This window comes from Chelonoidis abingdonii, chromosome 23 (assembly GCF_003597395.2).
Source record: "Chelonoidis abingdonii isolate Lonesome George chromosome 23, CheloAbing_2.0, whole genome shotgun sequence".
NCBI lineage: Eukaryota > Metazoa > Chordata > Testudines > Testudinidae > Chelonoidis > Chelonoidis abingdonii.
In genome coordinates this window covers 3,872,582-3,887,177 of record NC_133791.1, presented here as the reverse complement: position 1 = coordinate 3,887,177, position 14,596 = coordinate 3,872,582, and the positions used below count along the sequence as shown (strand labels likewise).

General features: G+C 44.0%; 1 protein-coding gene across 1 annotated transcript in view; it reads right to left on the bottom strand.

The window, feature by feature from the left end:
- The window catches only part of MEGF6 (multiple EGF like domains 6), a 233,632-nt gene that overhangs the window by 36,141 nt on the left and 182,895 nt on the right, over nt 1–14,596 (bottom strand). Inside the window, exons 8-15 of the mRNA XM_032763797.2 lie at nt 14,161–14,283; nt 13,229–13,351; nt 10,468–10,605; nt 7,038–7,160; nt 5,755–5,877; nt 4,151–4,318; nt 3,229–3,360; nt 766–894 (exon numbers count right to left, since the gene is read on the bottom strand). Coding sequence (XP_032619688.1) covers nt 766–894; nt 3,229–3,360; nt 4,151–4,318; nt 5,755–5,877; nt 7,038–7,160; nt 10,468–10,605; nt 13,229–13,351; nt 14,161–14,283 — 1,059 coding nt within the window. The remainder of the gene's footprint in view (nt 1–765; nt 895–3,228; nt 3,361–4,150; nt 4,319–5,754; nt 5,878–7,037; nt 7,161–10,467; nt 10,606–13,228; nt 13,352–14,160; nt 14,284–14,596) is intronic.

Genomic DNA, 14,596 nt, shown 5'->3' with positions numbered 1-14,596 from the left:
CCTCCACTATAAGGTATCAATTCAAATAGCATATGAACTACACCGTTAACTCTGGGAATGGAGCTTGTAACTAGTTAAGAAATATTGTTTTCCTCTTGCTCTATCCCCAATTTCATTAAAACACATTCTACAGTAAAAAGAGGAGAGCAAGACAATTGGGAAGGTACAACCCCCAGCACCTTGTGCAAGAATTCAGGACTCAGAATAGCAGAGAGACTGCACCTATCCTATGCACATGTCCCTCTGTCCTTCCTCCACATGTATTGTACTGATATAATTCTTTCCTTTTTCCAATACTTTATAAACACTAACTAATCATCACAACCCACCGGTGAGGGCAATCAGAGTATCACTGTGCCCATTTTACAAACAGGGAAGCTGAGGTGGAGAGCTTATGCAAGTCATTTAACATCACTGAAAGAGTCAGGGTCAGAGCTGAGATTGAGGCTTGGAAGTTCCTGGTCCTGTGCTGACACTTTCTGCTCTCCCCACCTCAGCTCCCATCTTGCTTAATCTGTGCATGGAACATTACTCACAATGATGTGCGTGGCACAGGGAATGCGGCCAGACTGTGCCCTCAGTTACAGACCCAGGAGCACAGGGTGGCCCAGCATTTCTATCAGCCTGCTGTCTAACTTCTTAGAGGGAAACAAGACTTTCTGCACAGAAGCGGCCTCCCCCACCATCATGTCACTGGGCTAAGGGGAGTGAAAAAGGGAAGTCTCATTACTGCATGAAGCAGGAGATTGGGAAGCTTGACCATACCATCCTCACACAGTTCTCCACTGACCCCAGGCGGGCAGCGGCACTTCCCAGTCACTGGATCACACGTGGCTCCATTCTTACAGTGGCAGGTGAAGCTGCAGTTCCTCCCAAAGGTGCCTTCGGGACAGGCTGTGAGGGGACAGAGAGACAGAGGTCAGAAAGTTGATTTTACTGTCACAGCTATTTGTTCATTTCTATTGCCCTAGATCAGTGGTTCTCAAACTTTTTTTTTTCTGCAGACCACTTGAAAATTGCTGAGGGTCTCAGTGGACCACTTAATGATTTTTCCAAATGTTGTTTGTACCACTAGCTAACTATTGTAAAGAGATTTGGATAAAAGTGCTATATCAAAAAAAACCCCTTAATAATAAACATTTTTTGTTCTACAAATAAAAACACACAACTCATATTTGAATATCAGTAGTCTTACCTTTCTAATGCAATGAATGTGCCCTCTCTCACCCGCCGCTGGGACTGGGAAGGAGTGGGGGGTCTCCCCGGCAGCCACATCCCTGGAGCTGGGGAAAGTTCTCTCTTTCTCTGGCCACCACAGCTCTGCAGCTCCCAAATTCCCCCCACCCCCTCTTCTCACCCCACTACTCCCTCCCGCCTACCCCCTATTCCCCCCAAGGCCATCACCTCACCTTACATGTGCGTCTTCTCCAGGGTCCAGGCACCTAATTAGTGCACCATGCACCATGCCTGCTCGGCTCCACTAATTAGGTGGGTGGCCCTTCATTCTCTTGTGTGTGGACGCCCAGGCACGCACCTTAGAGGGAAGTATCCGCAGACCACCTAAATGGAGCTCGCAGACTACTGGTGGTCCACGGACCACAGTTTGAGAACCACTGCCCTAGACTGACAGATTAATTACAATAAGATTGGACACTCAGCCCAAAGGGTTTCCAGCAAACTCAGTGAGACCTTTACCTGCATGACTTGCAACAAACAAGTCCTGACATCACAGTAATTCAAATGGATGACAGTGAAGCTGAGAAAGGGACATGGGGATGTATGAAACCAATACAGTGTAGTGGGGCTACTCTCATGCCTGTTCTGCACCTCTCTACTCCAACGTACCCCAGTGCTGGTGCAGGGCCATAGGAAAGTCAGAGGATGACCAGATAAGGTGAGCTCTCAACTGTGCTTCTGGTCTATGGTGCCAGCTAATATTCAATTTTTTGACTAAGGCCTCCATGTAGACTATGTTCTTTTTTCCTGATTGCGCTTGGCCTGTTATCCTATGTATTGTATTTGTCAGAATTAGACTGTAAACTCTTCAGGATTGGGATCTTGCCTTCTATAGCTCTGTATGCATCATTAGTGATGGCAGCAATAAGAATGAGCCAAAACGTCAACAGATAAAAACTCAGAGTATAGAAATTTTGAGAAAGCTGAACAAAATTTGGAGATATGGTTCAGTTTAGATACTTATTCTTGCCTCTGAACTTTTCTTCTCCTCTTTCGTACAACAACCCCACTGTCATTGCATCCTACACTATGGAAAACACCTGGAAAACAAACTTTCTCAACTTTGCATTTATTTGCTGAAAGGTACATGCCAAAATATTTTTTTAGAAAATAAATCCTGAAATCCAGATGTCAATGTCATTACCATTTAGGCAATATATGTATTCATTTGTATGTACTCTCTTCTGAAATACTCACGGTTAATTTTTCCTAAAATTACTTAATTAAAAAATAGATTTGCCCAGGATCATGGAGTTCTATTAATATTTACGAGCATGAACCCAGCCAGGAGGTAGGGAAGTGATCCTTTCCCTTTCAACTCATTGAAAATACAGTTCCAGATATTTAAAAAGAAAAATAAGGATGCCAGAAAGTACTGGTTGGACAAGCCAGATTTTGGGGTTCAAATTCAAACTGAAATTGCAAATATCAGCTAACAGCAGCCCCTTCTCTGAAATAGGCATCAAATGCCAATAAATGTTTAAACTGAAAGAGGCCCAAGGGGAAAATATTCCTTCATTTAAACTGCCAACAGCTCTGAAGCCAGAAGTTCAGTTGGAAGGAGGAATTAGGACGACTCTCATTAGTGCCTTAAATAATTTCTTAGCCTTAAAGAATGTAATATGTCTAATTCACTGCCGATAGGTTTACGTGCACAGTCTGAGAGCTAAGCTCAGATCCAACACCAAATACATACATTTGCGGGTTTGAACTACAGATTCATACCCTCTGGGATCTATATGGTAACCAGAGGTAGAGAACTTTATTAGGGATTTTGTCTAGTGACTACAACCGTGCTGTGCCAACACAAACATGGCAAATGCTGACAATGGGTAAAGAAAAGCTGGGGTTGTTAGCGCTGTTAGACCAGCTGGGGTGTTGTGCTCACCTCACTCTTCTTTTTGACTGGCCTTTGGAAGGAACACAAGAACTATACAACCACCCTGCCCTTTGCTTATCCCTCTCCCCCTGCCCTTCTCCAACTTAACTCACTCTGATTGCATATGACTCCACTCCAGCCCTCCGGACAGTCACAGCCAGTCTGGTCCTCATTGCATGTTCCTCCATTTCTGCAATCATCACATGTCAGGCTGCAGTCATGACCAAAGGTGTCCTCCAAGCAGACTGGAAGAAAAAGAAGCTGCGGATGAATGGGCTTTCCAAAAGCTCCTTCATCGAGCTGAAGGGTTCAGCTGGGCAGCCAAACCCACACCACTTAGGAACACTGAATCTCCAGCAAATGCACCAGTACCATGTAGAGCAGTGGCAATGGAGTGGAGTATCTGGGACATGTGGGGAATGCATAACGGAGTCTGGAAATGGTCTGCCCCTTGTGACGTTCATGTCACAAGCAGCAAAACCCTGGAATGGTTGGGGTGACATCTTGGCTCTGTTGAAATCAATGACAAGACTCCCGCTGACTTAAATGGTGCCAGGATTTCACACTTGGTGTTTAATGAGAGGTAAAATATGAATCCAAACTCACAAGTGAAGAAAGGGTGTGTGAAGGTATTTTCTTCTGTTTGGCAGCAAACTAGTACTCCAAGACAAGATATTGGTTTTAAATAGGTTAACACCTTAAGAGACAAATTGAGAGCCTTGGTTTACAACTGTGAATGCTCAAGTTTGCATAATACAACTGATGGTGTCTGTAAAACGGAGGGGCACCACTTTTCCATCTGCAAGCCACTCCTTGCACACAGGAACTGTAGCTGGGTGCTCAGCTACCCAACCTGCATGTGCTGAATGGATGACAGCTCACCCAATCTGTGCAGTAATGCAGGCTTTGTACATGACAAACACTGTGGATACATTGAGTTGCATGTGCAAATTTGGACATGTAAGTTCACTCCAAATGTGCTGCTACTAAAGACACCAAAGAATTTTCCACATGCCCTTGCTACAAAATGCCTACCAAATTTTTCCGAAAGTGTGTGCTCTCCTCTTGCTTCCACCTCTTCCTCCTCCTCCTCATACTCCTCATCAAAGAGCTGGGTGAACTCATCACGCAGGATGGCAACGTGAGGAATAGGGCGTATGATGGGGCGTTGACCGTCAAAGGCCTCCATGGGGTCATCCAGAGCTGGGAAAATCCATGGGGAAAGAGCAAACATTTCCACCCAAATCACCAATCCAAAGAGGAAAGATTCAAAGAGGAGTGAAATGAGAGAGGAACAAGAGATTAGCAAAGAGCACAAAAATATGAAATAATAAGAAGGAAAAGAGAACAAGATCTGACAGAGTCATTGGTTCTGTACTGATTTAGTGTTTTATAGAGTCTACTCCAGTGATGCACACAACTGTCCCTGGCCACTCTGGGGACTGAGATTCATTCCCTGTCTCTTTCCTTCCCCCACATTCTTTTATTTCTTTCAGTCTAGAATTTTATACCATTCCCATCATGTGAGTATCTGAGTGTCTCCAAAAAAGTCTATGTGAAAGGCTTATATTTTATATTTACAGAGAGATCAGATTTTCCAGGAGTCTGTTCTGTCACACAAGCTAGGTCCTCTTATCTTGTTTGTCATTTTAGTTTTTATAACCTAAATATGACAGAGCTACCTTGAAATTTGCAGTATAAATATTCCTTTCAGAAGCTGAAGTGAAAATTGGTTAAAATTTAAAAAGAGAGCACATGTTAGAGTTTGTTCATCCGTTTCCTGACCTTTCCTGGATTCTCCACAGCACTTCAGCAGCTCCCATGAACTGCATCACCATAATTCATCAGAAACCCCCCTGAAGCCTATAACAGTCTTAATGGAAGACGTATGCCTAATTCCCCTAGGCTGTTTGGAAATTTCAACTCTGCCAGGAGGAAAGTCTCTATGAAAGCAGGGGAATAGTTCTGTCTGTGTTGTTGTAGGCTGCAGAGGTATTCCATTCGGTTATGATAATACAGTTCATAGTAGCAGTTTGTGTCAATCATGGAGCTGTGAAGAAGCCAGCAAAGGTTCAGAAAGGGTTTAATAAATCGTAGCTCTGCCACCCAGCATACTTTCAAAGAGGCCTTGAGGATTTAGACTCAAGTCTTCCATTCCTTAAAAAAAGAAGAAAAAAAAAAAGGATGGGAGAAATAGCTCAGTGGTTTCAGCATTGGCCTGCAAACCCAGGTTGTGAGTTCAATCCTTGAGGGGGCCACGTAGGAATCTGGGGCAAAATCAGTACTTGGTCCTGCTAGTGAAGGCAGGGGGCTGGACTCAAAAGACTTTTCAGGGTCCCTTCCAGTTCTGTGAGATAGGTATATCTGCATATATTATTATTTTATTTTATGTACATCAACCCCCTCCAGACTGCTTTAGGAAATCTCAGATCTGACCTCTCTGCAGTGAAAAATGATTGGATTATACACAAAGTTGCACAAGGAAATGACACCAAGTGAAAACCGTGTAAGGGAAGGAAAAGGGTATATATATGAAACCCTTGTTTTCACTTGGTATTGTTTCCTGTTGAAGATTTAATACATAAATATCTTCAACAGAAAGTCTCTCTCTCTCACACAACACACAAAATGTTTCTTACGAATACAGCTCCTCCGGTCTTCATCCAGTTTGTATCCAATCTGGCAGCTGCACTGGAAGGACCCCACCAGGTTCTGGCATGTGTGCTCACACTCACCGTTATTTGAGGAGCACTCATCCACATCTAAAAAAATATACATGGGACTATATCTACATATGCAGATAAGAGAAGTGTCCAGTATAGGTCAGAGATGCCAAGGCATACATAGAATTCAGAGACTGATAGCAAGTATTACTGTTTCTGCCCAACTTTCTAAAATTAAATCAATTTTGTGCTGAGGGACGTTGCAGCGCTGATAGAAGTCTTCAGGCTCCAGAACTGTTTTCACCACATCGCAGAATGGATTAGAATCACTTCTCCTTCTCATTTGAGGTATTTATTTATCCTATCAATATCTATGGATAAACAGACCGTCTCATTTTCTCTCCCGTTCAGCAATGCAAGCCTACCAACATTTCTTTCACATTGAACAAAGATCACACAAGCAAGTGAACCACAGATATTTGAAAATAAAAGTTTCCCCGGTTTTAAGAATCAGCCTACATATGCTGGACCAGTTGGATCAATTTAATCTTCCAGCTAATAACATCAAATGGGGCTGGATATCTATGCTAGTGACAAAACAGATCATCATCTGGGAATGGAAACCCAAAATCCCTCCCATTTACTGTATTCTGACTGGCTAAATGAGCTACTCAGAACTGATGGAAAAACTGACACTCACTGGGAGAAATAATTGGAAGAAATGGCCAGCTGTTTGGGGCCATATGGAAGAATTTCATGTCATCTCACTTCAGAGCTTGCATTAGTCATCATCTTCCTAGCTACAGATTTGCAGATACATTGGTATTTGCCTGGGCCACTCCAAGGCCAAAATTATTAGGAATACTGGTCCGTTACATGCGATACAAAATGACATTTCTATGAAGCGTTAGAAGAGATGGGACCAAACCAACTCTCTTCAAGGGAAATTCTGGGTTGGATCCAAACTGTGCTCTTTAGCTGCTACTATATTGCAGCTAATCTCTGTCTTGCTCGTGTGTTTCTTTGCTCCTTTTCCCCTACTAAAAGCCTACGAGAAATCAACAAAAATAAGCCTTTAAATCTGACTTAACATTTATCATAAGTTCCATGTAATTGTAAAACCAAGCATAACAGGACTAGTGGAAGGATCAAGACAGCCACACCTGTAGCTGTCATAACACAATACTGTAACGCAGAGGAGCTGAGCCAAGATCTTTCCTCTTTCACCCACCACAGTCCAGCTAGGCATTGCAGCTTACCATCACACCCACAACCGTCCATGTCGAGCCTGTATCCAGCATAGCAAACACATTCGTAGCCACCAGGATAATTGTAACAATCCTGCTGACAGCAATGAGAACGAGCATCACATTCATCGATATCTAAAGATGGAAAACAAAGCGCATCAGCTAGCACAAATCTGAGAGTTTCTGCTTTGCAGAAAGCTGACACATGCATCCATCCAGGCCTTTCCATTTCTAATTTGTCTGATGAGCTTCCTTCTCTGGCCTGGGATTTTGTTTAAAGGTAAAGTGCAGAAGTTACAGAAAAAAGGTCTGCATCCTAAAAAAAGTAATAGAAACTATACGCCGTTTTAGAAATCAGCAATAAATATGTTTTAAAACTTAATATCTGCACATCATTTTCCCTTCCTTTCGCAAGAGCTGACAACTTTATACCCACTAAAATAAAGGAGGCATTGCTGTCTTAGGTGCGACAGCACGAGCTGCTGTGGGCCACACAGGGAAACCTGAACCCTGGATCCAGTAGATAAGGATGAGAAAGATAGAGTCAACATTTCTTCTAGAGATGTAACTATCCAGCTGGATTATTTGTTGGAAATCTCCACGAACTTCATGTTACTCATATAGGTTTCTAAACAGTGTAGGATTTTTTTTAAAAAAGCATTGGTGTTTACCCTCTAAGACAAGTTGTGAATCTGACTGTACTTGGGCAGTGACTCAATATCCATCACTGTAAGTAAACTAGGGAAGGAGTGGGGTCTAGTTGTCAAGCACAAGGGACAGGGAGTGAAAACTGCTCAGTTCTATTCCCAGCTCTCTCACTGACTCACTGTGACCTTGAGCAAGTTTGTTAGAGCATGATTTTCAGCAGTGATGAGCACTTGCAGCTCTGTCTAAAGTAAAATGTCAGGTCCTTAATCCCTACGGAACTCAGTTTACCCATCTGTGAAATAGGCCGAATACCTACATATTTCCCAAGGGGGTTCCCCGGTAAAGGGCTTTGCTACCTCCAGATGAAAGCTGGGAGTGCAGATTATTATTTTGTTATTAAAACTTGCTAGGGAAGAACCAACACTACTCAGGCCTATATCAAACAACTTGGGTGAGGCATTTATGAGCATGCTGTGCAAAGCCAAGTTTAACTGCCACTTTACCTCTCTTATCTTGCACTGTAGTGACAGAGGTGTTACTGTTGTCTCCAGACACCTCTAGAGAAAGGTTTACTTCTCCGGCTGCTCTTATGAGAACTTCCTCTTGCTTTGCTATGTGAGAGGCAGAACTGGTACTCCTTTCAACTAAATCGGTGATGGCTTGTGCACTGTGCCTTATTTCAGAAAAAGAGTGAATCTGTTCATTACAGATGGTGTTATGAAAAGGGAAGTGATCCCTGAGCCCAGATGAAAAGAAGAAGCACCAGAACCAGATTTGAACCAGATTTGTCTCCTAAATCACACGATAACTGGGACTTTCCAGTTCCATATAAATAAGTTTTATATGGAATCAGTCATAAGTTATTTCCCTATCATCTGTCACTACCTTGTATTCTTCCATTTTTGCAGATAGTAGATAACCTTCTTCCATTATCCCATACATTCTTGCATTGTTCAGGGCACACAGTACCATACGTATGATTGATTTGACAAAATACATATAGGGTTTCTTAACCTCTCTCTGAAATCCGCTGAAGAATCTAGGCATTGACCCAGCCAAGCTCATATTCACCATACCCAGCTGAGATACATCCAAGGTTATCTAAGTTTAAACACTGGACTCAGCCCCACAGGAAATACCTGTTTAAATTTACTGACACAGGAAATGGCTGGCTACTGAGCGTTACAATACATTTCTACTAGGTTACTTGTCAAGCGGCACACGGAACTACATAGTCTGAAGTGAAATGCACACATCAAAATTATGGCATTTATGTACAGAGAGCTCAAGCTGCATTTCCTTCTTACGCAGTGTGAATACATCCATTCTACACCCAGATGGAACTGAGTGATAGATTCCTGGTTGGTGGCTGGTCCGTCTCACCCACTGATACAGTCAGTTGTTTCAGTAGTGTTGCCATTTGAGCAGGAGGAGAGAGGCTACCTATCCTAGTCCATCCTCTCCAGGGCCAGGTTTAGGGGTACCCAAAATAAGTCACAAGGGAACGCCAAGGAGGAGAGTGCATCCCCAGCCACAGGCTAACTTCTTCGTTGCTCACAAAAAAGGAACGACTCTTCTGTGTCCTTCAGCAGGAAATGCTTTCCAAGGAGCACTAGTTTAGAGTAAGCAGGGACTCAGCCACCCATAGGTGCCTCTGTCAGCCACATAGTCCAGTGGGTCTAAAGCATTTTCATAAGCACTCCTTAAAAATCAAGATCCTTTTGTGAGCACTTCCCCACCCGCAATCCTGATCCTTCACCTTTCCTGCAACAACTACTATAGTGCCAGGGTAGAGAGAACGGCAGCATTCAGGAAATGTAAAAGGATTGATACGAAAATAGATTCCCATTAATGTGATGGGTGCAGCTGCTTGAGTACAGCCCTACATTGTACTGGTGCTGTTTATTAGATCTACCTCTGCTGCCTGCAGCCCTCGCTGCTCAGATCACTTCAGGTTACTCTGCTTTTTAATTCTGCCCTCCATGATGTTTGCTGTCTCATCCACAACTTGGATTGCAACTGAATTTACAGAGATGCCCAGCAAAGACAGATACACAAGAACTATGCACAGGACAAAGTGCTTGGATTTGTTTGGCCAGAAAAGCCTCAGTTTATAATAGCAACACATTACAGCTACGGCTTGAAGTTGGAGGTGCTTCACCATCAGAACAGAAGCATCTCCATGGACCACAATGTGAGATCAGTGCAACAGTAAGAGGCTCAACTGCTGAGAAAGCCACTACCGTCCACTTCCACTAGAGGCGCTGTACTCTGTATAGTACTTAAGGAGGACTGGCCATTCAGATTTGAACTGGCTGAAGAGTCTAGATATTACAATCCCTCCTTGCAAATAAATAATAAAAAGAATTTTAAAAAAACAACTAGATTATCAAGTTCACTGTCCTGAAAGAGCAGGACACAGACCTCAGATTCAGGCAGTATCAGAGATGAACAGGAATGGATGGTTACACTGTGGAAGAGACAGCATTCCATATTTTACTAAAGTGCTCTTCACTGATCTAAGGTGTTTTTTTTACTATCAATATTTCAGTGCTTTAATATAAATGCATACAGTGTCCTGAGGAAGGCACCATCCCTCTTTGCACAGATTGGAATCTTATTCATAGCTCAATAGCACAGCCTCTCCCCAATTCAGAGTTGTCAAAACCACAGCAGGACCATATGGACATGCCAGCCCCTGTGGAACACAATGAAGTACCCTGAGTTCTAATGGAACAATGCATCACTCAGCACACAACAGAGCCGTCTCTGCAGGGCAGACCGCTTCCCTTACCAATACAGGTTTTCTGGTCCTCGTCAAGCTTGTAGCCAAAATTACAGGAGCAAACAGGGCCGGAGCTGGTGTGACGGCATAGATGGGAACAGCCACCATTGCTAGCCTCACAGCTATTCACAATCTCCATCTCTATCCCTGGAAAGCAAACAAACATACTGTATGGCTATCTATCAAGCATCTTGTAACATTTACACAGGATTTTTTGAGGGGATCATGGCCGAGCCATCTCTGCCATACCTGGATTTACAGAGCCACATTCTAGCAGGCACCCAGCATTTGGGATAACAGACTCCCAGAACAAGCAAGCTTTGTTGCATGCACATATTACGGCTGTCTATGCACAGCCCTCAGGAATAAGAAGAGTAGGAACAATGTGCAGGAGAGAGGGGTTGGGGGTAGCTGTAGTATATAGAGGCCACTGCTAGGATACGAAATGATGCACAAACAGATCACATGCAGTTCACAGTTCCTGATCCCAGGCTATACCCCATAATATCCCTGCACAAATCCTGTCCTGGACAAACTGTGGGGCAGCCTCCCTACAACCTTCCAAACGGCCTTGAAAAGAGGCACACAAAGCCCACTGCTTACTCCTGCTGCTGACTTCGGACATGCTCCAGCGCATGCTGCCAGCCAGAATCTGGCGCATCACCTTGCTGTAGGCTCTGCACACAAATTTAATGACAGCTAGAAACTGGAGCAGCAGCAGCACAGAGCTAATTACAGAAATATTCAGATTCTGATAGCTGGGAGAGTTGGAGCCACTCCTTGTAATGCTGGAAGAAACATGAGTAGCAAACAGATACATGAGTTTTTGCCAAATGATATAAAAAAGGTTTTTAATTGAGCTGATTTATGGCCAAAAAACTTATTAATTACATATTTTAAAATCAGGCTAGCTAATTAAAAGCTTTGCAAACACAAAGGAATGTCTCCCCAGAGAGGATTTTGGCTCGGTTCCATACATCGCTTCAAAAGAACAATTTTGATACTTTCATCACAAAATGATGTGATGTTTTTCTTCAGCACTTGTCAAATCCTGGGATGGGAGCATGGAAAGCCATGAATGCTGCCCCTGCATCTCTCCTGGCATCGGGCAGGGAGCCATGCCCGTCGGTAGAGGAAGGGTTTGTCTTGCACTCAGATCTCAGAACGAAATGAAGAACGTTTTATTCTTTTCCCTTTGCTGCCACTGTCAGAGCAGTGAGAGGGTTATGAAAGGCAGACCTGCTTCGAAAAAAATGTTAACCATGTAGCCAGTGCGGACACTTGAAGGAGATTAACACCACAAACAGCACTAAATTGGGCCCCTTGCTGTCAGCCTTAGTAGAGAAGCCAAAGCCTCAAACAGCTGCAGAGACTGAATTAATCTCTCTCCTCTAGCAGTGGTCATTTCAGAACAGGGCTGAAGCATGCCAGCAGGAGGCAGTGTGTGTGGGTGAAGCTTGCACTGCCGCTGCCAACAGATGTACTGCTTCAGTCTCCAGAGCAGGCAGTCTGGCATCTTTTACTAGTAATATTTACAAACGAGTACCAATGTGAATAAGAAAGCAGCTAGGCATTGAGAGTGGTCCAGATCTTTCAAGTCACCTGTGTGCCAATTAGCAGCAGAAGCCATGGGAAGACTAGATTCTTTGCTGGGACATTCACAATGCTAAGAGAAATTAACTGGGCAGATCTACTGCTCCCAGACTCGCATTTACTTTTCTCATCTGATACTCCATAAACCTACCTGATATAATTTCTTATCCCCATCCAAGAAAGGGAAGGAACATTGCTAATTTAATACAAAACTACTTGCTAAGGGAAATATCTTTATATGATCTGCCTGTGAGCTGCAAGGAACTATACTAGTGGGGAAGAACCAGTGTTATTTTAATAGATAAATGGGGTACAGCATCAGTCCAGCTCTGCACGTCACTCTCAGACCCCATCAGTCAGATTCCTACTCTTGTAAAGACATTTTTTAAAGTCAATATCTAGATCACATGTAAATGCAGCAGCAGCAGGAATGACGGGTTGAAGGATGGATCTCATATCATGTTTGCTATAAGAACCGATAAGCCTGAGGGAACACTACTACCCCCTAGTCCAGTGTACTGCATAGCTGACTGGCAGGGTAAGGCAGAGAACAGCAAGGGTAAGCAAGAACACAGGTAGTGACAAACCCCAACATTAATGCATTTACTAGGGGATTAATAACAACAAGGACATCTACGGTGGTTCTTTATCACGTCAGTAATGGACAGTAGAGCTTTACAGGCCAGTGACTTCTCTTTGGGCAATTAGCTATCCCTGCTGGTCTTCATTAGACTGATAAAGAATTTATGTGCTTCATCATTTCATAACTCGAATGTCTCTTTTCTCCCTAGGAGGGAATCGATGGGGACACATTAGATCAAGTTTTGCCTCAGTTACAATTCTGCAATTTCACCAACTTCTACTTGGGGGGGACAGAGAGCAGCGGAGTTTGGTCCATAGTGTATTAATAGCTACAGGCAGTTTCATGATACCTTCAAAGACCCGGCACAGCTCTTGTCCTGGTGGGAGAATAAGCAGCCCCATAAACTTCCCTTGAAAGGTGCCACTGAAAATGCCTAGGACTCATTGTATCGGCTCACATAGAACAACAACAGACAAAGGTTTGTCAAGGATTACCTCACTGTTTACTTTCCTTCCCTCCCCACCCCTCAAAACCAAGCTCTCTCCCCTCATTGTCTGTGGGTTAATGAGCCTGGCCAAGACGGTCAATACTTACTGTAGCACTGCTTGCCATCTTCTCCCAGTTCATACCCAGGATTGCAAGTGCATTTAAAGGAGCCGCGGGTGTTGAGACAGCTGTGTGCACACACGGCCAGCCCAGCAGCACATTCATCTATGTCTGCAAGAGAAAGAGGGGCAATTACCAAAACCAAGCAGAGTAGCTCTGGCAGTGGAATGGCCTCCAGAAGGAGCACAGCTCCCTGCCTTTCAGTGTCTTCAAGAGAGGGACGGTTTGCGGGGCTCCTTTCTGAACTGCACACAGCAAACTGGTCTCTTGTCCCTCCTGATAGATAAAAGCTGGAAATGCATGATGGAGTTAACTGGAACTTCAGTAGAACGGAGAGGTGTGGGGAGATGGGGGGTGGGGATACGGCGAACATCCATTGCTGAATCGGTAGCCACATAATCTTGTGCACAGCTAGGAAATGTGTATTATTGTCTTTGTACTGCATTACTGCATTTCTGGAAGCAGAGATCACTGGCGCAAAAGCCTACGTTGGTGGGAATAGTGGGCTGTACCTTCTTCTTTTCCAAAAACTCTGCCACAGACTCAAACCAGAGAGCAAGCATTTCATTTTTGGTGTTTCTGACTTCTTTTTTTTCCCAGTGATTCCTTACATTCCACTGCACCTCCCCACACACTGGTGTCAGGACCATAAGCAGAGACACAGCAAACAGAAGGGCTGGAATCAGGAACTATTTATCTGTTCACAGGAGGCTTCCAGCCCCGTTGCTAGATCAGTGAAGTATGGCTGCTGGCCAGATTTCAACTAATCACAGGAAATCTTGGATGCTTTCCTGAGCTGAACCTCTGGAAAAGCATAAGGCTCATTTGTCACTGTGTTAGACACTGACATTAACAATACCTCACAGAGCAAGACAAGGGTTGTGTGTCTCTCTGTGCAAGCTATATTGCAGGTACTGTACCTTCGCAGGCCTTGCTGTCAGCTGCCAGTCTGTGGCCGGGGTGGCACTCACAGTGCACTGTTCCACGGTGATTTTGGCATTGGTGCATACAGCCTCCATTCCTATTGGCACACGGGTTCCTCACTACAGGGACAGAGCAGGGGCAAGTAAACATCATTTCAAACAGATCCTCTCTCTTGCTGGCATTAACCTAGTGGAAGAATAAGGTGCTGAGTGTTCCTGGATATCCAGGAGAGACTGTCATTCATTTAATACAATTCATCAATACAAGAGAGACGCTCCATTCCTGAGAGAAAAGCTCCTCATTTGCAGTAAGGACTGCCCTGGACTTGGCCCAAAACACAGAGTGAACCCTGAACTCTTTTGGGGAGTCACCGGAGATGCATTTACCAAGCAGTTCCTGGCAGCGCATGCCTATCCCACAGGCTCTGTACGC